Below are 25,035 nucleotides of genomic sequence, written 5' to 3'. Positions count from 1 at the left end.
AAGTGGCAAGCAAAAATGCTCTTTATGCCAATTCTGGCATTAAACGCCGGGCTGGTGCCCATTTCTGGCGTTTAACGCCAGCTTTTTGCCCTTTCCTGGCGTTTAACGCCAGTCTGGTGCCCCTTTCTGGCGTTAAACGCCCAGAATGGTGGCAGACTGGGCGTTAAACGCCCATTTGCTGCCCTTACTGGCGTTTAAATGCCAGCAAGGTTTTCCTCCAGTGTGTTCTGTTTTTCTTTCTGTTTTTCATTCTATTTTTACTTTTTCAATTGATTTTGTGACTTTCCATGATCATCAACCTATAGAAAACATAAAATAACAAAGGAAAATAGATAAATATAATATTGGATTGCCTCCCAACAAGCGCTTCTTTAATGTCAGTAGCTTGACAGTGGGCTCTCATGGAGCCTCACAGATACTCAGAGCAATGTTGGAACCTCCCAACACCAAACTTAGAGTTTGAATGTGGGGGTTCAACTCCAAACTTAGAAGTTGGTTGTGGCCTCCCAACACCAAACTTAGAGTTTGATTGTGCAGGCTCTGTTTGACTCTGTTTTGAGAGAAGCTCTTCATGCTTCCTCTCCATGGTAACAGAGGGATATCCTTGAGCCTTAAACACAAAGGATTCTTCATTCACTTGAATGATCAATTCTCCTCTGTCAACATTAATCACAGCCTTTGCTGTGGCTAGGAAGGGTCTGCCAAGGATGATGGATTCATCCATGCACTTCCCAATCTCTAGGACTATGAAATCAGCAGGGATGTAATGGTCTTCAACTTTCACCAAAACATCCTCTACAAGTCCATAAGCTTGTTTTCTGGAATTGTCTGCCATCTCTAGTGAGATTCTTGCATCTTGTACCTCAAAGATCTCTAGCTTCTCCATTACAGAGAGAGGCATGAGGTTTATACTTGACACTAAGTCACACAGAGCCTTCTCAAAGGTCATGGTGCCTATGGTACAAGGTATTGAGAACTTCCCAGGGTCCTGTCTCTTTTGAGGTAATCTCTGCCTAGACAAGTCATCCAGTTCTTTGGTGAGCAAATGGGATTCATCCTCCCAAGTCTCATTACCAAATAACTTGTCATTTAGCTTCATGATTGCTCCAAGGTATTTAGCAACTTGCTCTTCAGTGACATCTTCATCCTCTTCAGAGGAAGAATATTCATCCGAGCTCATGAATGGTAGAAGTAAATTCAATGGAATCTCTATGGTCTCATTATGAGCCTCAGATTCCCATGGTTCCTCATTAGGGAACTCATTGGAGGCCAATGGACGTCCATTGAGGTCTTCCTCAGTGGCGATCACTGCCTCTTCCTCCTCTCCAAATTTGGCCATGTTGATGACCTTGCACTCTCCTTTTGGATTTTCTTCTGTATTGCTTGGAAGAGTACTAGGAGGGAGTTCAGTAACTTTCTTACTCAGCTGACCCACTTGTGCCTCTAAATTCCTAATGGAGGACCTTGTTTCAGTCATGAAACTTTGAGTGATTTTGATTAGATCAGAGACCATGGTTGCTAAGTCAGAGTGGCTCTGTTTAGAATTCTCTGTCTGTTGCTGAGAAGATGGTGGAAAAGGCTTGCCATTGCTAAACCTGTTTCTTCCACCATTATTGTTGTTGAAACCTTGTTGAGGTCTCTGTTGATCCTTCCATGAGAGATTTGGATGATTTCTCCATGAAGAATTATAGGTGTTTCCATAGGGTTCTCCTATGTAATTCACCTCTTCCATTGAAGAGTTCTCAGGATCATAAGCTTCTTCTTCAAATGAAGCATCCTTAGTACTGCCTGGTGCAGCTTGCATTCCAGACAGACTTTGAGAAATCAAATTGACTTGCTGAGTCAATATTTTGTTCTGAGCCAATATGGCATTCAGAGTATCAATCTCAAGAACTCCTTTTCTTCTGATTCGTCCCATTGTTCACAAGATTCCTTTCAGAAGTGTACATGAATTGGTTATTTGCAACCATTTCAATGAGTTCTTGAGCTTCTGCAGGCGTCTTCTTCAGATGAAGAGATCCTCCAGCAGAGCTATCCAATGACATCTTGGACAGTTCGGACAGACCATCATAGAAGATACCTATGATGCTCCATTCAGAAAGCATATCAGAAGGACACTTTCTGATCAATTGTTTGTATCTTTCCCAAGCTTCATAGAGGGATTCACCGTTCTTCTGTCTGAAGGTTTGGACTTCCACTCTAAGCTTACTCAATTTTTGAGGTGGAAAGAACTTTGCCAAGAAGGCATTGACTAGCTTTTCCCAAGAGTTCAGGCTTTCTTTAGGTTGTGAGTCCAACCATATCCTAGCTCTGTCTCTTACAGAAAAAGGGAATAGCATAAGTCTGTAGACCTCAGGGTCAACCCCATTAGTCTTGATAGTGTCACAGATTTGCAAGAATTCAGCTAAAAACTGATGAGGATCTTCCAATGGAAGTCCATGGAACTTGCAATTCTGTTGCATTAGAGAAACTAATTGAGGCTTAAGCTCAAAGTTGTTTGCTCCAATGGCAGGGATAGAGATGCTTCTCCCATAGAAGTCGGGAGTAGGTGCAGTAAAGTCACCCAGCACCTTCCTTGCATTGTTGGCATTATTATTGTTTTCGGCTGCCATGGGTTCTTCTTCTTTGAAGATTTCTGTTAGGTCCTCTACAGAGAGTTGTGCTTTAGTTTCTCTTAGCTTTCGCTTTAAGGTCCTTTCAGGTTCAAGGTCAGCCTCAACAAGAATGCTTTTGTCTTTGCTCCTGCTCATATGAAAGAGAAGAGAACAAGAAAATATGGAATCCTCTATGTCACAGTATAGAGATTCCTTGAGGTGTGAGAGGGAAAGAAAATGAGAATGTATATGAGAAACAACAAAACACTCAAGACAAGAGAATTTAAAGATCAGAACAAGGAAATCATCAAGAACAACTTGAAGATCAATGAAGACACATGAATGAATTCGAAAAATGCAAGAAGAAAGGAAACATGCAATTGACACCAAACTTAAAATGAGACACTAGACTCAACAAGAAACATAAAATATTTTTGGTTTTTATGATTTTGTAATTTTTTTGGATTTTTCGAAAATTATATGGAAAAAGAAAATAAAGATATCAAAATTCTTAATGAGAATTCCAGGAATCATGCAATGTTAGTCTAACGCTTCAGTCTAAAGAAATTAGACATGGCTTGCCAAGCTTCAGCAAGACATTACATTCAAGAGCTAAATTGATGAGAATCAATCAGCTTTGGTGATGATAAGAATATCACCTTGAAACACTAGAATTCATTCTTAAGAACTCTGAAGAAAAGTACCTAATCTAAGCAACAAGATGAACCGTCAGTTGTCCAAACTCAAAACAATCCCCGACAACGGCGCCAAAAACTTGGTGCACAAAATTGTGATCATCAATGGCGTCATTAACATGGTACGCTCAATTGCAATCTCAACTTTTTATCACAACTTCGCACAACTAACCAGCAAGTGCACTGGGTCGTCCAAGTAATAAACCTTACACGAGTAAAGGTCGATCCCACGGAGATTGTTGGTATGAAGCAAGCTATGGTCATCTTGTAAATCTCAGTCAGGCAGATTCAAATGGTTATGGATGATATATGACTAAAGCATAAAGTAAGGATAGAGATACTTATGCAATTCATTGGTGAGAATTTCAGATAAGCGTATGAAGATGCTTTATCCCTTCCGTCTCTCTGCTTTCCTACTGTCTTCATCCAATCCTTCTTACTCCTTTCCATGGCAAGCTGTATGTTGGGCATCACCGTTGTCAGTGGCTACAATCCCGTCCTCTCAGTGAAAATGTTCAACGCGCTCTGTCACAGCACGGTTAATCATCTGTCGGTTCTCAATCAGGTTGGAATAGAATCCATTGATTCTTTTGCGTCTGTCACTAACGCCCAGCCTTCAGGAGTTTGAAGCTTGTCACAGTCATTCAATCCTTGAATCCTACTCAGAATACCACAGACAAGGTTTAGACCTTCCAAATTTTCTTGAATTCCGCCATCAATTCTAGCTTATACCACGAAGATTCCGATTAAGGGATCCAAGAGATATCCACTCAATCTAAGGTAGAACGGAGGTGGTTGTCAAGCACACGTTCATAGGTGAGAATGATGATGAGTGTCACAGATTATCACATTCATCAAGTTGAGGAACAAGTGATATCTTAGAACAAGAATGAGCTGAATTGAATAGAAGAACAATAGTAATTGCATTAATATTCGAGGTACAGCAGAGCTCCACACCTTAATCTATGGTGTGTAGAAACTCCACCGTTGAAAATACATAAGAACAAGGTTCAGGCATGGCCGTGAGGCCAGCCCCCATGACCTAAGAACTAGACGTCCAAAGATGATCCTAAGATCTCAAGTGATCAAAAGATAAAAATACAATAGTAAAAGGTCCTATTTGTAGAGAACTAGTAGCCTAGGGTTTACAAAGCTGAGTAAATGACATAAAAATCCACTTCCGGGCCCACTTGGTGTGTGCTTGGGCTGAGCATTGAAGCTTTCATGTGTAGAGACTTTTTTTGGAGTTAAACGCTAGCTTTTTTGCCAGTTTGGGCGTTTAACTCCCATTCTTGTGCCAGTTCCGGCGTTTAACACCTGGCAGTTTTGAGCTGATTTGGAACGCCGGTTTGGGCCATCAAATCTCCGGAAAAGTATGGACTATTATACGTTGCTGGAAAGCCCAAGATGTCTTCTTTCCAACGCAGTTGAGAACGCACCAATTGGGCTTCTATAGCTCCTGAAAATCTACTTTGAGTGCAAGGAGGTCAGAATCCAACAGCATCTGCAGTCTTTTTCAGCCTCTGAATCAGATTTTTGCTCAGGTCCCTCAATTTCAGCCAGAAAATACCTAAAATCATAGAAAAACACACAAACTCATAGTAAAGTCCAGAAAAGTAAATTTTAACAAAAAACTAATAAAAATATAATAAAAACTAACTAAAACAAACTAAAAACATACTAAAAACAATGCCAAAAAGCGTATAAATTATCCGCTCATCACCCAAACATACACCAAGTAGGCCCCAAAAGTGGATTTATGCATCAATTACTTACTTCTGTAAACCCTAGCAGCTAGTTTATTATAAATAGGACTTTTTACTAGTGTATTAGACATCTTTGGACGTTTAGTTCTTAGATCTTGGGGGCTGGCCTCTCGGCCATGCCTGGACCTTTCACTTATGTATTTTCAACGGTGGAGTTTCACTACAAGAATATGGCCGATTAGCTTCCACAAAAAGAGTCGTAAAATCATCGCTAATCTGACGCAAAATATAATTTGTGACGGATTAGCTACCGCCTAGCAACTAATGCTTTCCTCGCTAATTACAAGTCGCAGATTAGTGAGGCAAACACAACAGTCGCTAATTCATCGGAAAGTTTTTTAGCTACCGATTAGATAGTCGCAAATCAATCACTAAAGTAAAAGCTAATTCCATAGAAGAAATGGACTAAACGGTAGTCGCTAATTAGCAACAAACTCTACTATAGCAGACTCATCGTTAAATGCAAGCTAACTTTGTAAACAAAATGGAATGATTAGTTGACGCTAATTAGTGAGAAATTTTTCCTAACCTAACTCGTCGCAAGTTGTCCGCTAATATGATCGCGAATCTGTCACATTTTGTAGCAAATCCATAGCTAATCTTTGAAAATCCTTAATCAAATTTGTAGGAACTTTGTCGCTAAACCAAAGCTATTCGAAATGATAATGTAGAGTTATGAAATAGTCGCTAACTTGCTAGAAAATAATATGTAGCCAATTACTTGCAATACTATCGCAAAATGTCATCGCAAATTCCTTTTAAACTAGTATTGATAGGTATCTCACAAATGTTTTAGTCGCAATAGAGTTTTTGATTTGTCACCATCGTCAACGAGTTTAGAATACCTATTTTGTCACTATACTAAAATAAATCTTATTATTTTTTTATTTTAGTCATTGAACTAAAAGATTATAACACATACAAATATAATTAGTTCATCAACATCAAAACTAAAGGCTTAGTTACAATATCATGTAAAAGTAAGTATTCACTTATTTAGAGATGTTTCAATCTAGCTGTACAAATGTGATCCTACTTTTATAAAATTCATTATACATTATACATCTTTCTTATTGCACATTGAAAATTAAAAAAAATGAAAAATACATATAAACACCACCTAAGACTTGGCAATTGATACAGTAAGGTAAATGTATTAAACTGCATAGTTGCTTCTTCAAAATTGTAGGTTATCTACATTAGTATCTATGTTCGCAATCATCGTTGGTTGATTTGCTGAGATACTACTGGGCAAGATAGACATGTTTTCTGCATCATCCTCCCTTTTATTATTATGTATAAAATATGAGGAGAATCATCTATTTTAGTAAACCTGAAAGCATAAGCAAGAAAATGAAAAGAATATAAGCCTAAGAAGACTATAAACTACTTAACCAATCAATATATTCTACCAAAAATAGCAGTTTAAAGGTCACAAAAATCACTTCCAATGAGTAGAAAAAAAAAGCAACAACATTGCAATTTCAAGAACAAAATATAAAATGCTTACCCTTAAAATAGGAAGAGTCGTATTTATGTGCATCTGTGCATTTGTTGATGTATAGCAAGGCATCTGAAGAACTCCTATTTAACTAAACAAATCATCACACGAGCACAAAGAAAGTAAGCAGTTTTTCTTGTAAGTAAAGCATTTTACCAGAAAAAAGGAAGATACAATATAAAACACTACATCGTTGAACAAAAGCATTTTCTCTTCGAGCAAATATTAGTATTTAAGATGAAGGATCTAGATTATGCCCGCTAGTTGAAAATTAGGCAATATAGACATTACACTTGGTTACTATGCGAAAATAAGGGGCTTGACATTCTTATTCTTATTACCAACTACATAGTATAAACCTAAAGATTATTAACAACCATAAAATTGCAGCAGATAAAGATCTCACAATAGATTAGCATATGAGTTTTCATCATCAAATCCAAGTGGATAGACCACTTTCTCAATTTATAACAAAATTTGTCAAGAAAGCAATATGCTTTTCTTTTATGGCATGTGTCCATACTCCATAGTAAGAGTATTCAAAACTATTGCATCAGTATCATTGAGCCAAATAAGTCAAGTTGTTCAGAAGATGAGAAGAACTAAGAATCACAAATTCTCTTGTAAGAAAATTTATTTTTCAAAGACAAAAAGAAAACGTAAAGGCTAACTCCTTCAACGTGGAAAGCATGCAAAGTGAAATTTCAGTGTGTAAAGGTTAAAGACAAAATAGAGTGCCTATTGAAACTATATAAAAGCAGAAATTATAGATCATGAGACCAACAAGGAAGACCAACCCCTAAATAAATAAGTAACAGAATTCTAAGTTACCCAGCTGATCAAGTTCAGTTGTATGTTCTCATGACACATGGACACAGTTGACAAACTTTGTATAGCTTCTTCTAGGAAAAACATAAACAATAGTTTCCAAATAACATGCGACAAGAAAGTAGATGGGTTTATGTCAAAACATTTCTACCTAGCAAAATTCAAACATGAGTTACGAAATAGGAAATTCCAAATTTTTACCACTACTTCAAAGTCAAGCAAAACGGTTTACCTTGCAGATATCAGGATTAGACTCATTCCTCCATGCTCCTCTCATAATCCTAGTATCATCAAAATTAAAACCTTTCTCTTGCACTGCATTGGGTGATCTTTCTTCCTGTAATGAAAGATAACACATTATAACTGTGATCCCTGGACATAGACCTGTTATTTTCTTACCCGTGCAGAAACATCATATGATCAAGGAAATAGAATCATAAAAATAGAAATTAAAAAATCAGAATCATAACAACAAACTCACAAACAGAACATCAAAAATTAGCATCATAGAAACAAAAATTCAAAACAAAATAAAAAAAATAAAAATCCTAATGAACAAAACAAAAAGTAAGTTTGATGAACATATGCTTGCTCACCAAAAGAACGGGGATGTTTGTTGTCTTTGCAAATTGCAGCAAAGCTGAAGTGCATCCTTTCACCTGTCACACACCTATATGGCATGTCATATATCATGGAACCAGCATGTCATTTCACCATATAAAAAGAAATAGCCAATGCACCAGTTTCAGTTCAGGCAGCAAATACATTGATTAGCTACATTAGATTCAGATCAAGTAATCAGACAAAAGATAAACGCAAAAAGAAAACTTACCTTCAGGAGTTGGAGCTAGACTATCATAAGGCACAACAACTTCATCCGTAGGTGTCTGGATCTTACTCCACTCAAACCAGAGAGCCGCATTGACCTAAACAGAAATGAAGCTGGCAGTTACAAAAATGAAGCTGTAACAACAAAAGCAAGCAACAATCATAAAGGAAAAAATTTGTCAAAGGTTTAAGAAAACAATGTATCCCATGTTTGAGAATTCTGAAAGGTGGAACTGAAAGGTTTGAAAATTTGGTGTTTATGTTGAATTTCTTATGTTGATGTTATGTTTATGTTTATCTCATATTTGGTATGTTATGTTTATGCCTTTACTACCCCATCTCTGGCATTCCACATCTCCACCATTTGCTGTATTATTTTTCATTTCTTATTAGTAACACATATTTCCTAAGACTCGTTCTTTTTATTAAAAAATCACAGAATTTTTAATAAAAGTATTTTACTATACCAATAATAAGACTACTGTGATTGCAGGCTCAGTAGAATCGTCAAGAACTTGGATGACAAGACGATCAGCAGGCCACGAAAGATTACAAGCTACACCAATTGACACCTTGTATACCTATGTATACACACAGAAAAAGAACACAAAAAAAAACAACCAATTTTCACAGAAATAAAAAAGAGGAGGCAGAGGAAAATAGAGACTAGAGATAAGCAAATGCAAGCAAATTAAGAAGACCACTTTCTCATTGAACATTGGAATCTAGATGAGAACCACAGGGAAATTGGAGCTTCCAAGTTCAAGATCATCCTGGATGGGTTCATACTTGTAACGCTGCTCTGGTTTCTTCCAGAAGAGCTTGACCAAGATGATGACGATTCCCATGTACAGTCTCTCCAGATGCAGCTGCTCCCTTCTTCCTTGGTGCAGCTTCAGTACCTAGTTAAACAGAAATAAGATCGCATTAACGAAATGATGATTGATGGAAAACGCAACTACTGAAGATCTAAAAATAGATCATGGAGGTACCTTCTCTGAAGCCGCTCTTCCTGCCAGTGTCGGTGGTCTTTCTACGGATGGCCTTCACACTCCAGTTATCTGTAATAAAAAACACAGACTATCAACTACAGTCAACAAGTCTCACATTGAAGGAAATATCATTTCAGGTTCTGTGATTAACCATGATTGAACTACTAAACATAGACATCCTAACATATATATGATTTCATTACAATTTACAAAGTACAAACCACACACCATAGTAATTTTCCACACAATGAAGCCTCAATTTTCCACCAAAAACACCAAACGAAAGAAACCTCAATTTCACCAAAAACACCACACACAATGAACACGAAAAACCCTCCAATTTTCCACGTCACATGAATTTCACCAGTTGAAACTACAAACACAAATTACTAAAAAGCAGCATTCATCAGAGATACACGCATTCAAATAATAATAGCAAGAAAAAGTGAGATTAGGATGACGAAAAGAATACCTAACAATATTCATGTGCTGCATTTCCTTGAAGAGAGAAATCTCGCGAATTGCAGTGCTAGGAACGCCTTCATTCTCCTGCTCAAGGCGAATCTTCTATTTTACAAATTAAAACAGCAGCACCAGCACAGCAGGAAGGGAGAGGCTGCAAGAGCGAGGGAGGGAAAGGGAGAATTTGCGACGCGAGGGAGGGAAACGGCAACTGTGAACTGCGAAGGAGGGAGGGAGGGAGGGAGGACCGCGCCGAGGTGCTGTCCGCGAGGCTCTGTTCGGCGAGTTGGCGACGGTGAACGAAAACGCTGTTGGGAGGAAGGGGCTTGACGGCTGTGTATTGGGGATTGGGGATTGATGTTCCTTCGTTAGAGAGAGACTATGAGAGACTAAGAGTGGTGCTGCTACTTGCTAGGCTTAGGTTATTTAGTGTTTGGGCCTCTGGGTGTTGGCCTTTTAGGGGTTTTTTAAGTTATCGGTTCGGTTTGGTTGATCAGTTTGTTTTGTTTGAATTGATTTTATTTTAAACACCCTTAATTGATAGGTTATTGGTCAAATAGTTTAATCCGGTAATAATTTAATAAATATATAAAATTATAATGAAATCAAAATTTAAATATTAAAGGTAAAAATTAAATGATAATAACATTTTATATTGTTTAAATTTGATTTAATTAAATTACATGTAAATTATGATATAATCCATATTTTTATATAATACATAAAATATTGAACAAATATAATAAAAAATCTACTAATGGCACATATAAAATAACATGGTATATATAATTATAAGCATTACATCTATTGAAGATTCATTTGTCACCATGAGATGGGGGCTTTTACTCACTGTCAGGTTCAAGGATTGAACCTTAAAAATCACTTTTTGAAGGGGATTCAAATAGATACTTTTACAGTTATCCAAATCCCACTGGTCTACGTGTGGAGCATGCGGATCAAGGAAGAAGTGCGGGTCAACTGTCTAAACCGAGTCTGGTTCACAACAAAACTGTCCGAGTTCAACTTTTGACCGTCATTGATTGAGTTAATTGCAAGTCCGATCTTAATAATGAACCGAACCGGATAAGACATCAATTTATTGTTTTTTCAGTCGAACCGATCGGTTCGATCCGATTCAGTTCTGATAACTATGGCAAAGTAGTTTAGACTTGCATTTTTTACGAGTTTGATTTTAGAGTCAAATATCCATCTTTTACTCACTCTTAGGTTCAAGGATCGAACCTTAGAGACGCCACTTTTGAAGGGGATTTAAATAGATGCTCCTACAGTGATCCATATCCCACCGGTCTACGTGTGGAGCATGCGGGTCAAGGAGGAAATGTGGGTCATCAACTGCCTAAACTGAGTCCGGTTCATGACAAAATCATCAGGTTTTTAACTATTTGACTGCTATTGACCAAGTCAATTGCAGGTCTAGTCTTAATAATGAAACAAATTGGATAAGACATCGGTTTACTGGTTTTCTGGTCGAACTCACCGGCCGGTCCAGTTCTGATAACTATGACTAAGTTGTTTAGGCGGGGCAGGTTGGGATTCTAGGACCGCTTTACTAGGCAGAGCGGGGCGGACTTTCCCATTTGCCACCCTATATGTGAATCTCCCAAAGGGTAATTAAGGTAATTAGATTTACAAATTTTAGTAGTAAATCGAATTAGACTAAATAGATTTACTAGGTGAGCTTTAACTACACATAAATCGAAACAGATAATATCGATCACACATTCATATGTTTTCAAGTAAATCTAACCAGCCTAATTCGATTTATATAGGATGAAAGACTTTATATAAATCTAGCTGCCCTGTCTCAATTTACATGCCATTGATTTATTAGAGTGATTTGTCCTAATAATAATAATAATAATAATAATAATAATAATAATAATAATAATAATAATAAATATAAATTAAAGGGTGATTTGTCCTAAAAATAAATTATTATTATTATTATTATTAGGGTTAGCTTTTTTCTCTGTTTTCTTTTTTCTTCGCGAGTGAAAGTTAAAGGGTTGGGTGAGAGTGTGTGTAGCTGAGTGAAAGATGACGAGAGATGAGTGGGGTTAGTAAAATTAGGATTAGAATTAGCTAAAAGAAGAAGTTTAATGAAATTTTTTTTATAAAATTAGAGGTAGAATAGGAATTTTTTCTACGATATATGGTCATTTTAATCGGAACGTTTTAATTAATATGGAAGCTAGATGGTTTTATTATGCGATTTTAGTTTAAGTCACGTAATTTGAACTGTCCATTTAAATAAATAATTTGAAACTATTAATTTAATATTAAAAATTTTGTAAGGTTATTTTTGTATTCTATTATTTGAAATGTACAAATTATACTGTTTAATTTATATTAAAATTTTTAAATTTTTTATAATTTTATTTTTTTGAGTACTAATAGATGATTTCTAGAAAAATAATGTGAAGGCAGTTTTAAATTACGTGATCGATCACTACAGTTTAAATAGACAGTTTTAAATTACGTGATTTGAATTAAAACAGCCCATTAAAACCGCCTATCTCTCATGTTAACTGAAACGTCCCCATATTAATTTAAAATGTTCTCATATACAGAAATAAATAATGAATTATTATAAATATTATTTATGATTATTTTAAAAGAGTACTATATTTAATAAAATTATTGTCTCATAAGTATTATTGTGTGATATTATTAGATTAATTTTATATTGTATAAATACCATGTTACCAATTAACCTCATCAAACTGGCTAATTTGATTCAGTTTTTTTCAGAACATTGTATATCATAAAAATTAATTTTTATGTTTTTTAAATCATACATTTGAGATAAAAAAATTGTAAATAATAAATTATTAATAAATAAAAATAAAAATAAAAAATTTGAGTTATTTAATTATTTTTAATGTATAGAATAATAAAATTTGAATTAATTTAAGTATAATATTAAAAACATTATGTTATTATTATAGGTAATAATCAAGATAAAAAATGTATAAATGTTTGTTTATTTGTTATTTTTTCAATTTTATTTAATTTGAAGCAGATATAAAAATTTAAATTTAAAGAATTCTTTTTTTTGCATAATTTTAATTGTTAAAATTTTTTTTCTTTTAATTTTAGATTGAATATCTTACATCATCTTTAGTTTCATTATTCATTCAAATTTTTTAATTTTTATTTTCATTATATTTTTTTATCATTCTCTATAGAAGAATAGAAGTTATGTGTAAAATAAGAAAAAAAGGTAACTGTAAGACAAAGGAAAGAAAATTAACTGATAATTATATTTTTGACCAATTTTTAAGATGACAGTTATATTAATCAGAGACAATAATAATTATACATGTATAAAGAAAAATAAGAGAAAATGATAGTGTATAATATGATGAGATGATATAATAAAAATAAAAATTAATAATTTTAAAAAATAATAAAATTAAAAAATTAAACATGTTCAAGATAAGATTGAAGAAATATATTTTTTTAGCTATTAGAATTATGGATAGAGATAAAGGATAATTTGGATATAAATTTTTAAATTTGTTTCTAATTAAACAGGATTGAGAAAATAAATAAATTTAATAATATTTATAAATAACTAATCTTTATATAATATTAGTAAGTGTTTATATTGATTTTGTTATACACAATAACAACAAAATATTTTTTTAATCTTGTTTTTTAATTTAATTTTATTTATTTTATATATTTTACATGTTAAATAATTTAAGGTATTTTATCTTTTTTATAATTTATTTTTAATTATTAATATTAAATTTATAATTTTAAAAATAAAAATATAAAATTAATTTCTTAAACTCAATAGAAAAGTGGTTAAACAGGCACGTGAACCACTAGTTAAAGTAGTGACGGAATAAGGACTAACGCGTTTTCTCAAAAATTAGTAACAACTTGAAATAAGTGAGGAAAGTCTATCAGTTGTTAAGCGGTCGCTAATTCCTCACTAAATAAGCTTTTGATTAGTGACTCAATTGCGACCAGTTACTTTTAACATTTTCTCGGTTAGCTTTGGATTTGTTATAACTCTGCGACGGATTTTCAACGAGATTAGCGGGTAATTTGTTACAAAATAGGTAGGATATAGCTTTTGCTTTGCAGCAATATTGCCGTTGCCAAATCGCTTGCTAAATTAAACTTGCGACAACTTAGCGACAAATGTATTTCGCTCGCTAATCAGCGACTTGAAATCAGCGAACGAAGCGTGTCAGTTGTTAAATGGTCGCAAATTTCTCACTACTTAGGTCCTAGGCATTCAATATCTGTGTTTCTCCTTTAGCGACTAATTAGCAAGGAACACTTTTCTAGCTGAATGATTTTCCGTTGCGACGAGTTAGCGACGACTATTTTCTGTCGCTACCCTAATTTTGAATTTTTACAATATTATGCGACAAATTAGCGAGAAACTAGTTGCTCGCTAAAAATAAAAACTTTGGTGACAAATTAGCTAGAAATTTGTCCATCGCAAAATGCATTACAAGTCTTTGTGACGGATTAGCTAGTAACATTGTTCCTCACTAATTAGCATTTTCGCACAAAGTTTATTTAGCGACGGAATAGTGACAATAGTATCCCTCGCTATTTTTCTTTTATTCGATTGAACTTCTAAGTGACTGATTTGCTAGAACATTGTCACTCGCTAATTATTTTGTGACAAATTAGCAAGGAAATTTTTCTCGCTCTTTTATTAGCTATGAAACTGAATTTGCGAGAAACAAACTTACTCGTAAATCTCTCGCTAATCAGTCGCACTTCTCAAGTTCGGATATTTTGTGACCGCTCATTAATTTTGTCGTTAGTGCGTCACTATTTCCTCGCAAGTTAGTGACGAATTAGTGATAAAAAATATTTCTCGCAAAAATTCGTCGCTAATCTGTCAAATTCTTGTAGTGTTTCTACACACCATAGATTAAGGGTGTGGTGCTCTGCTGTACCTCAAGTTTTAATGCAGTTACTATTATTTTCTATCCAATTCGATTTATTCTTGTTCTAAGATATTCGTTGCACTTCAACTTGATTAATGTGATGATCCGTGACAGTCATCATCATTCTCACCTATGAACGCGCGTGATTGACAACCACTTCCGTTCTACCTTAGACCGGGTGCATATCTCTTGGATTCCTTAATCAGAATCTTTGTGGTATAAGCTAGAATTGATGGCGGCATTCATGGGAATCCGGAAAGTCTAACCTTGTCTGTGGTATTCCGAGTAGGATTCCGGGATTGAATGACTGTGATGAGCTTCAAACTCCTAAAGGCTGGGCGTTAGTGACAGATGCAAAAGAATCACTGGATTATACTCCAACCTGATTGAGAACCGACAGATGATTAGCCGTGCTGTGACAGAGCATTTGGACCTTTTTTACTGAGAGGATGGGATGTAGCCATTGACAACGGTGATGCCCTACATACAGCTTGCCATGGAAAGGAGTAAGAAGGCTTGGATGAATGTAATAAGAAAGTAGAGATTCAGAAGGAACACAGCACCTCCATGCACCTATCTGAAATTCTGACCATTGGATTACATGAGTAACATTATCTTTATTTCCTGTCTATTTTATTTATCTTCTAAATATCTAATCCAATTACATTTGAATCCGCCTGACTGGGATTTACAAGATGACCATAGCTTGCTTCATACCAACAATCTCTGTGGGATCGACCCTTACTCACGTAAGGTATTACTTGGACGACCCAGTACACTTGCTGGTTAGTTGAACGAAGTTGTGACAAAGTGTGATTCACGTTTGAGACCAAGCCTTTGGAGCCATTGTTGATGATCACAATTTCGTCCACCAAGTTTTTGGCGCCGTTGCCGGGGATTGTTCGAGTATGGACAACTAACAGTTCATCTTGTTGCTCAGATTAGGTAATTTTCTTTTCAAAAACTTTTCAAAAATCTTTCAAAAAAATTTTTATTCCTATTTTCAAAAATTTTTTTTAAAATAAATCATTCTATGGCTTCAAAACATTTAAGAATGGATTCTAGAGTTTCATGAAGCATGTTGAATCCTGGCTGGCTGCAAAGCCATATTCAAACTCCTTTGGAATTAGTCTTCAACTAATCACCACAATGCATGTAATTCCATCCTAAAGCTGACTGGCTATTAAGCCATGTCCAACCCTTTGATTGGAGTTTTGGGCTAACATAGAAAGATTCCTAGAATTCTTGTTAAAGATTTTGAATTTCTTATTTTCTTCTTCCATATGTTTTTCGAAAAAATAATAAAAATAAAATACAAAAAAATTATAAAATCATAAAAATAAAAAATATTTTGTGTTTCTTGTTAGAGTCTTGTGTCAAGTTTTAAGTTTGGTGCCAATTGCATATTCATCATGCATTTCTCGAAAATTGCATTCATGCATTGCATTCATCATGATCTTCAAGTTGTTCTTGATGAACTTTCTTGTTTGATCTTCATATTTTCTTCTTTTGTGTTGTATGGTGTTTTTCATTTGCATTGTTGCATTCATAGTGTCTAAACATGAAAGATTTCTAAGTTTGGTGTCTTGCATGTTTTCTTTACATTGAAAATTTTTCAAAAATATGTTCTTGATGTTCATCATGATCTTCAAAGTGTTCTTGGTGTTCATCTAGACATTCATAGTGTTCTTGCATGCATCATGTGTTTTGATCCAAAATTTTCATGCATTGAGTATTTTTAATGTTTTTCTCTCTCATCATAAAAAATTCAAAAAAAAAATTAAATAAATATCTTATCTTTTTAAATCTTATCTTTTTAAAATCTTTTTCAAAAATCATATCTTTTCCATTTTTTATTATTTTCGAAAATGTCAAAAATCTTTTTCAAAATATTTTCAAAATCTTTTTCTTATTTTTATATCATATTTTCGAAAATCACATCATCAATTAATGTTTTGATTCAAAAATTTCAAGTTTGTTACTTTCTTGTTAAGAAAGATTCAAACTTTAAGTTCTAGAATCATATGTTGTGATTTCTTGTGAGTCAAGTCATTAATTATGATTTTAAAATTCAAATCTTTTTCAAAACTATTTTCAATCATATCTTTTTAAAACCATATCTTTCAAAATCATATCTTTTCAAAAATATCTTTTCAATCTTATCTTTTCAAAATCATATCTTTTTAAAATCATATCTTTTCATATCATATCTTTTTCAAACTTTAATTTCAAAAATCTTTTCTAACTTCTTATCTTTTCAAAATTAATTTTCAAATCTGTTTCAACTAACTAATTGATTTATTTGTTTGTTTTATCTTTTATCTTTTTCAAAACCACCTAACTAATTTTCTCTCTCTAATTTTTGAAAATTACCTTCCTCTTTTTCAAAATTCTTCTAATTAACTAATTATTTCAAATTTTAATTTTAATTTTATTTCATTTTAATTTTCGAAAATTACCATCCCTTTTTCAAAATTCTTTTTAAATTAACTAATTATTTTAAATTTTAATTTTAATTTTATTTCACCTTTAATTTTCAAAAATCACTAACCACTTTTTCAAAATTATTTTCGAAATCCCTTCCCTCTTCTCTTCTTCTATTTATTTATTTATTCACTAACACTTCTCTTCATCTCAAATCACTGCCTCTATCCTCACCCTTGTGTTTGGATTCTCCATTCTTCTTCACTTTTATTCCTTTCTTCTTCTACTAATAATAAGGATCCTCTTTACTGTGACATAAAGGATTCCTTTTCTTTTTCTGTTCTCTTTTTTCTCATATGAGCAGAAGCAAGGAAGAGACATAGAGGAGCTCAAAAAGCACCATTGGTCCTTCAAGAAGGCGCCACCCTCACTAAGGTGGACTCATTCCTTAACTTCCTTGTTCTTAATTCTCTGTTTTTTGATTTTTATGCTTCATGTCTATCTATGTTTTGTGTCTCTACTTCATGATCATTAGTATTTAGTAACTATGTCTTAAGGCTATGAATAATTCCATGAATCCTTCACCTCTCTTAAATGAAAAATGCTTTTAATTCAAAAGAACAAGAAGTACATGAGTTTCGAATTTATCCTTGAATTTAGTTTAATTATATTGATGTGATGACAATAATTTTTGTTCTCTGAATGAATGCTTGAACAGTGTATATTTTTTATCTTGTTGTTTATGAATGTTAAAATTGTTGGCTCTTGAAAGAATGATGAATAAGAGAAATGTTATTGGTGATCTGAAAAATCATAAAATTGATTCTTGAAGCAAGAAAAAGCAGTGAAAAAGCAAAAGCTCGAAAAAAATGGCGAAAAAAAAAGTAGAAAAAGCCAATAGCCCTTAAAACCAAAAGACAAGGGTAAAAAGGATCCAAGGCTTTGAGCATCAATAGATAGGAGGGCCCAAGGAAATAAAATCCAGGCCTAAGCGGCTAAATCAATCTGTCCCTAACCATGTGCTTGTGTCATGAAGGTCCAAGTGAAAAGCTTGAGACTGAGTGGTTAAAGTCGTGATCCAAGCAAAAAGAGTGTGCTTAAGAGCTCTGGACATCTCTAACTGGGGACTTTAGCAAAGCTGAGTCACAATCTGAAAAGGTTCACCCAGTCATGTGTCTATGGCATTTATGCATCCGGTGGTAATACTGGAAAATAAAGTGCTTAGGGCCACGGCCAAGACTCATAAAAGTAGCTGTGTTCAAGAATCAACACACTTAACTAGGAGAATCAATTAACACTATCTGAACTCTGAGTTTTTATAGATGCCAATCATTCTAAACTTCAAAGGATGAAGTGAGATGCCAAAACTGTTCAGAAGCAAAAAGCTACAAGTCCCGCTCATCTAATTAGAATTAAAATTCATTGATATTTTGAAATTTATAGTATATTCTCTTCTTTTTATCCTATTTGATTTTCAGTTGCCTGGGGACAAGCAACAATTTAAGTTTGGTGTTGTGATGAGCGGATAATTTATACGCTTTTTAGCATTGTTTTTAGGTAGTTTTTAATAGGTTCAAGCTACTTTTAGGGATGTTTTCATTAGTTTTTATGCTAAATTCACATTTCTGGACTTTACTATGAGTTTGTGTGTTTTTCTGTGATTTCGTGTAATTTCTGGCTGAAATTGAGGGACCTGAGCAAAACTCTAATAGGAGGCTGACAAAGGACTGCTGATGCTGTTGGAATCTGACCTCCCTGCACTCGAAATGGATTTTCTGGAGCTACAAAACTCCAAATGGTGCGCTCTCAACAGCGTTGGAAAGTAGACATCCAGAGCTTTCATACTTTTTTCGGGATTTGACGACGTAAACTGGCGCTCAACGCCAGTTCCATGCTGCATTCTGGAGTCAAACGCCAGAAACACGTCACGAACCAGAGTTGAACACCCAAAACACGTTGTAACTTGGTGTTCAACTCCAAGATAAGCCTCAGCCCGTGTATCATTCAAGCTCAGCCCAAACATACACCAAGTGGGCCCCAGAAGTGGATTTATGCATCAATTACTTACTTCTGTAAACCCTAGCAGCTAGTTTATTATAAATTGGACTTTTTACTAGTGTATTAGACATCTTTGGATGTTTAGTTCTTAAATCTTGGGGGCTGGCCTCTCAGCCATACCTGGACCTTTCACTTATGTATTTTCAACGGTGGAGTTTCTACATACCATAGATTAAGGGTGTGGAGCTCTGCTGTACCTCAAGTTTTAATGCAATTACTATTATTTTCTATCCAATTCGATTTATTCCTGTTCTAAGATATTTGTTGCACTTCAACTTGATGAATTTGATGATCTGTGAAACTCATCATCATTCTCACCTATGAACGCGCGTGATTGACAACCACTTCCGTTCTACCTTAGATCGGGCGCATATCTCTTTGATTCCTTAATCAGAATCTTCGGGGTATAAGCTAGAATTGATGGCGGCATTCATGGGAATCCAGAAAGTCTAACCTTGTCTGTGGTATTCTGAGTAGGATTCCGGGATTGAATGACTGTGACGAGCTTTAAACTCCTAAAGGCTGGGTGTTAGTGACAGACGCAAAAGAATCACTGGATTCTACTCCAACCTGATTGAGAATCGACAGATGATTAGCCATGCTGTGATAGAGCATTTTGACCTTTTTCACTGAGAGGATGGGATGTAGCCATTGACAACGGTGATGCCATACATACAGCTTACCATGGAAAGGAGTAAGAAGACTTGGATGAATGTAATAAGAAAGTAAAGATTCGGAAGGAACACAGCACCTCTGATGAGCGGATATTTTATACGCTTTTTGGGGGTAATTTCATGTAGATTTTAGTATGTTTTAATTAGTTTTTAATAGAATTTTATTAGTTTTTAAGCAAAAATCATATTTCTGGACTTTACTATGAGTGTGTGTATTTTTCTGTGATTTCAGGTATTTTCTGGCTGAAATTGAGGGAGCTGAGCAAAAATCTAACTGAGGCTGAAAAAGGACTGCTGATGCTGTTGGATCCTGACCTCCCTGCACTCGAAATGGATTTTCTGGAGCTACAGGAGTCCAATTGGCGCGCTCTCAACGGCGTTGGAAAGTAGACATCCAGGGCTTTCCAGCAATATATAATAGTCCATACTTTGCACGAGAATAGACGACGTAACTTGGCGTTGAACGCCAAGTACATGTTGCTGTCTGGAGTTAAACGCCAGAAAAACGTCATGATCCGGAGTTGAACGCCCAAAACACGTCATAACCTGGAGTTTAACGCCAAGAAAGGCCTCTACTCGTGGATAGCTTTAATCTCAGCCCCAGCACACACCAAGTGGGCCCCAGAAGTGGATTTCTGCACCAATTATCTTAGTTTACTCATTTTCTGTAAACCTAGGTTACTAGTTTACTATTTAAACAACTTTTAGAGACTTATCTTTTACCTCATGACATTTTCAGATCTGAATTACATACTTTTTGACGGCATGAGTCTCTAAACTCCATTGTTGGGGGTGAGGAGCTCTGCGGCGTCTCGATGATTTAATACAATTCCTTTGTTTTCCATTCAAACGCGCTTGTTCTTATCTAAGATGTTCATTCGCGCTTAATTATGGAGAAGGTGATGATCCGTGACACTCATCACCTTTCTCAATCCATGAACGTGTGCCTGACAACCACCTCTGTTCTACATCAGATTGAATGAGTATCTCTTAGATTCCTTAATCAGAATCTTCGTGGTATAAGCCGGATTGATGGCGGCATTCATGAGAATCTGGAAGGTCTAAACCTTGTCTGTGGTATTCCGAGTAGGATTCTGGGATTGAATGACTGTGACGAGCTTCAAACTCCTGAAGGCTGGGCGTTAGTGACAGACGCAAAAGAATCAATGGATTCTATTCCAACCTGATTGAGAACCGACAGATGATTAGCCGTGCTGTGACAGAGCATAGGAACGTTTTCACTGAGAGGATGGGAGGTAGCCATTGACAACGGTGACACCCTACATAGAGCTTGCCATGGAAGGAACCTTGCGTGTGGGAAGAGGATTTCAAGGAAAAGTAGAAATTCAAAGGACAAAGCATCTCCAAAACTCCAACATGTTTCTCATTACTGCACAACAAGTAACCCTGTTATTCTCTTTTATTTTTATAATCAAATCTTGTAATTTCACTTTTAATCCTATTGGCTTCCTGACTAAGATTAATAAAATAAACATTGATTGCTTCAAGCCAATAATCTCCGTGGGATCGACCCTTACTCACGTAAGGTATTACTTGGACGACCCAGTGCACTTGCTGGTTAGTTGAGCGAGACTGTGAAGTTGATTTTAGACCAGGGTATTGTGCACCAAGTTTTTGGAGCCATTACCGAGGAATATTATTCGAGTTGTGTGAAAGTATAAATCACAATTTCGCCCACCAACCTCCATGCACCTATCTGAAATTCCCACCATTGGATTACATGAGTAACGTTATCTTTATTTCCTGTCTATTTTATTTATCTTCTAAATATCTAATCCAATTATATTTGAATCCGCCTGACTGGAATTTACAAGATGACCATAGCTTGCTTCATACCAACAATCTCTGTGGGATCGACCCTTACTCACATAAGGTATTACTTGGACGACCCAGTATACTTGCTGGTTAGTTGAACGAAGTTGTGACAAAGTGTGATTCACGTTTGAGAGCACCAAGCCTTTGGAGCCATTGTTGATGATCACAATTTCGTCCACTAGCTACCATATCCGAGCCTCATCATTCAGATAAGTAATTTTTATGCCTTTGAGAGTTGTTGTTGACTTACCCATTACCCATGGGACAGCAGGATCAATAGCTATAGTGCACTTCTCTGCTTCCCAATCAAAACGCATAAACGTCATATCCTCCTCAGCCTGCTGTAACCATCTTCAATTGCCTCTTCAGTGACTAAAATCTGTTTGCCTCTGAGCTGTACTACATCCAGGGTCATTTTAAAATAGTTGCAATAGAATTCCCGGACCCAGGATGCATTAACCTCAGTCAAGTTCCTCTCTAGAAAGAACCAGCCTCGATGTTTAATTTGTTCAGTGGTGTACTATTGTAATTTAGCTGGAATTCGGAGGGTCTTTTCTAGATATAAGTTTCTTGTTGTTGCAAAGACCAGATACTTCAGTTCACAGAATCGGTTTGCAAACTTGACTGGGTCGGTTGCAGGCACTAGTTGATCAGCCTTTCCCTATGGAGTAAAGGTCTTTTCCCGCTAGGAATCATCGTGTAGTATATCCAAAATAGTGGTAGATGATTCTCCTCGTTTTCTTTTGCTTGTGCTTTCTTTAGCTTTTCCTTTCCCTTTAGGGTCAGACATCCTAAAAAGCAGAGGTTCCAGGATATATAGTTTATTAAACTAAAGAAGGAAAATAGGAAGGCAAATAGTGTGTCAGCAAGGAAGCATGGATAGGGAAAAGAGGAAAGAAACTCAAAGCATGAAGTGAGTCAGATAGATGTAGAGTTTTGGACTGTATGCAAGCTAAAAGTCAAGGAATTTAAATAAGAATCACAATCCAAGAACTATGATATGTAGAATGCTTGTTAGTCCGGAAACAACAATTAACATGCCTTGAAATTGGTTGAAACTAGTTAGTTAAAAGCTAAGAGAGAAGTTAGAAAGTTAATGAAGTTAAGAGTTAAAAAGTGAAGTTACAGTTAGTAGCATGGTATTGTAGTTCCTAGTTAACAAAAATTTGCACAAACTTGAAGAACAAGTAACTCACATTCAAGCAGATATTTCAGATCATTGATGATAAATCATATAAATAAAAGAAGAGCAAAATGAATAAAATCATCAATAATACGATTTAACTAAGAAGGGAACCAGAAGGAGTAGGAATGCTAGCCCATTCTTCCATGAATTGGCTTGGTTGAAACCAATTAGTTCAGAATTCAAAAGTACCAAAGCCAATTCATGAATTCGAGTTGAGTGAAACAATTTGCGGAAAAATCGGGCAGCAATCCGATAGTAAAAGTAATGTTCCTGGGAAAAGCAAATAGTAGAATCAACAAGTCAAATTCATATGTAGTGCAGCAGTTGGCAATTATCATGAAAAACAAAGGAAGGCTCATGATGCAGGTAACATTAAGCAGAACAAAGTAACTGGTTAATTCCTAAATGCAACCAATATCGTTGGTCTGAGTAGGAGAAGTCTCAAGTCCAAAAGTGTCAAGGGCAACTAAATTTTTCAAAAATTTTGGCAGTGTGCCGGCTTAAAATTGGATGTTCCCGGGTAATAGATAGCAGTAAAAATTCAGTTCATATGATATTAAAGTAGTGCATAAAAGAGTAGCAAATAGCAAGTCACATGAATTTAGAAAAAGCTAATTCAATCTGCAGCCAGAAATGCAATTTAAGTTGGAAAATATCAAAACAGCATTAAACAGTAATGAACAGCATATTAGTAGCATCAACAGCACAGGAATCTCAAAATTGCGAAACAGATAAAGCAAGCAACAAGAAAGGAGCAATTATCATATCTAAATCCACTAACCACATCCTAGCTACATAAAGTCCACTACGAACATTCGTCTCTAACTAACCTAAATTGAACAGAATTTAACTCAGCTTAATTAATCTAATTTAACAGAAGTAGATTTGGAGTTTGTAGAGATAGAGACAGTGGAACCTGGGAGGGCAGTGGCTAGAAAGTGAGACAAAGAGAGAGGGGGTGGTACACGGCGCTGGTGGTGGGGAAATGGCGGCACTGAGACGCAGCACGGCGGCGCTGGGAGTCCCGCGGTGGTGGGTGGAGGCAGGGGGCAAAAGAGGGATAGGAATAGAAGAAGGAGAGGGGTGAGGAGGCGAGGGGGGATGGTAGCGTCACAGTGGTGGTGGCCGGTGATAAGGTGTGGCGGCGGGGTTGGGTGGGCAACGGAGCATGGGCGAGAGCGGGTATGAGGGAGAGAAGAGGAAGAGAAGGGCGAAAGAGGGGGGTGAGGGTGGTGCAGTGAGGGGTGGTCGACGGTGGTGGCGCGGTGGGCTGGGCAGGCGGTGGTGGCTGCTGGTAGTGGGAGAGTGGAGGGAGAAGAGAGGGATGGAGGTGGAACATTGGGGAGGGGGAAAAAGTGACGCTGGGGCTAGGGTTTCTGCGTCAGGGTGGGGTTATTGAATTTAAATCCACGCGGATGCGTGCGTCATGCAAGAGTGTGGATGAGGCGAAAGTGCAACGACGCGAAAGCGTCATTGATGCGAACATGTGGTTAGCGGTGAGTGGAAATGGCGCGTCCGCGTGAAGTACGCGGTCGTGTCAACCAGAATTGTGCTAAACGCACGAAACCAGCATCGTTTTGGCGCAACTCCCTGTTTCAATGGTGGGCAAAAATTTTCAGGCGATGCGTACCATGCGTGGTGGGTGTAAGTGAAAATGACCCGTACGCGTCATTGACACGCACGCGTGGCCCAATTTATGCCTAACGCATACGAGCCGCACGATTCCAGCCCAACTTTCTGGGCGTTGGATGGTGACACCGATTTGGAATCGACGCCCACGCGTGGCCTATGCGCACGCGTGGTGAGGCGCTTTTTTTTTAATGCATGAAAAATGCAAAATGCAGATGATTATGCAGAAATTATAAATGAACATTGATGAAAATAAAATAAAATAAAACTAAGAATAAAAATGAAAGATCATACCATGGTGGGTTGTCTCCCACCTAGAACTTTTAGTTAAAGTCCTTAAGTTGGACATTTTGTGAGCTCCTTGTCATAGTGGCTTGTGCTTGAACTCATCTTGAAACTGCCACCAACGCTTGGACTTCCAATGAGCTCTGTCTATTCTATGTAAATTTCCCAAGCCTTGATGGAGTTCTTCACAAGCTTTGAGCTCCCAAAGTTGATATTCTTGTATGCCAGGATCCCAAATCTTGATTTTATACCCGTCTTCAAGTTGATCATCATGGTTCCATCCGGGTGGCAAGCACTCTGAATTATCTACAGAGTACCAAACTCTTCTTTTAGA

The 25,035-nt window shown here is 36.1% G+C and overlaps 1 protein-coding gene and 1 non-coding gene across 2 annotated transcripts; one reads left to right on the top strand and one right to left on the bottom strand.

Annotated features, from left to right (window-relative positions):
- Window positions 1-2,099: 2,099 nt before the first annotated feature.
- On the top strand, window positions 2,100-2,207 carry LOC130947801 (small nucleolar RNA R71). Its single transcript, XR_009072809.1, has one exon. It is a non-coding gene; the product is annotated as a small nucleolar RNA R71 (small nucleolar RNA).
- A 3,818-nt stretch (window positions 2,208-6,025) lies between these two features.
- On the bottom strand, window positions 6,026-21,927 carry LOC130981577 (uncharacterized). The gene is made up of 9 exons (XM_057905163.1): window positions 21,852-21,927; window positions 9,205-9,273; window positions 9,002-9,114; window positions 8,680-8,793; window positions 8,217-8,310; window positions 7,981-8,043; window positions 7,617-7,721; window positions 6,566-6,647; window positions 6,026-6,388 (listed from the first exon to the last, which is right to left on the bottom strand). Exons 1-7 carry the CDS (start codon window positions 21,925-21,927, stop codon window positions 7,681-7,683), a joined length of 570 nt encoding a protein of 189 aa, XP_057761146.1. The 3' UTR covers window positions 6,026-6,388; window positions 6,566-6,647; window positions 7,617-7,680.
- Between the last annotated feature and the right edge of the window lie 3,108 nt (window positions 21,928-25,035).

The sequence above is a fragment of the Arachis stenosperma genome, chromosome 1, assembly GCF_014773155.1.
Source record: "Arachis stenosperma cultivar V10309 chromosome 1, arast.V10309.gnm1.PFL2, whole genome shotgun sequence".
Lineage (NCBI taxonomy): Eukaryota > Viridiplantae > Streptophyta > Magnoliopsida > Fabales > Fabaceae > Arachis > Arachis stenosperma.
This window is presented reverse-complemented; position numbering and strand designations above follow the sequence as displayed.

Excerpts from the sequence above, each read along its gene's own strand:
- LOC130981577 (XM_057905163.1), bottom strand. The coding sequence starts at position 21,927 with ATGACGTTTATGCGTTTTGATTGGGAAGCAGAGAAGTGCACTATAGCT. Across the intron at positions 9,274-21,851 it reads TGCTGTCCCATGGGTAATGG|ATAACTGGAGTGTGAAGGCC; the intron begins GTAAGTCAACAA and ends TTTTTATTACAG. Across the intron at positions 7,722-7,980 it reads CAAACATCCCCGTTCTTTTG|GAAGAAAGATCACCCAATGC; the intron begins GTGAGCAAGCAT and ends CTTTCATTACAG.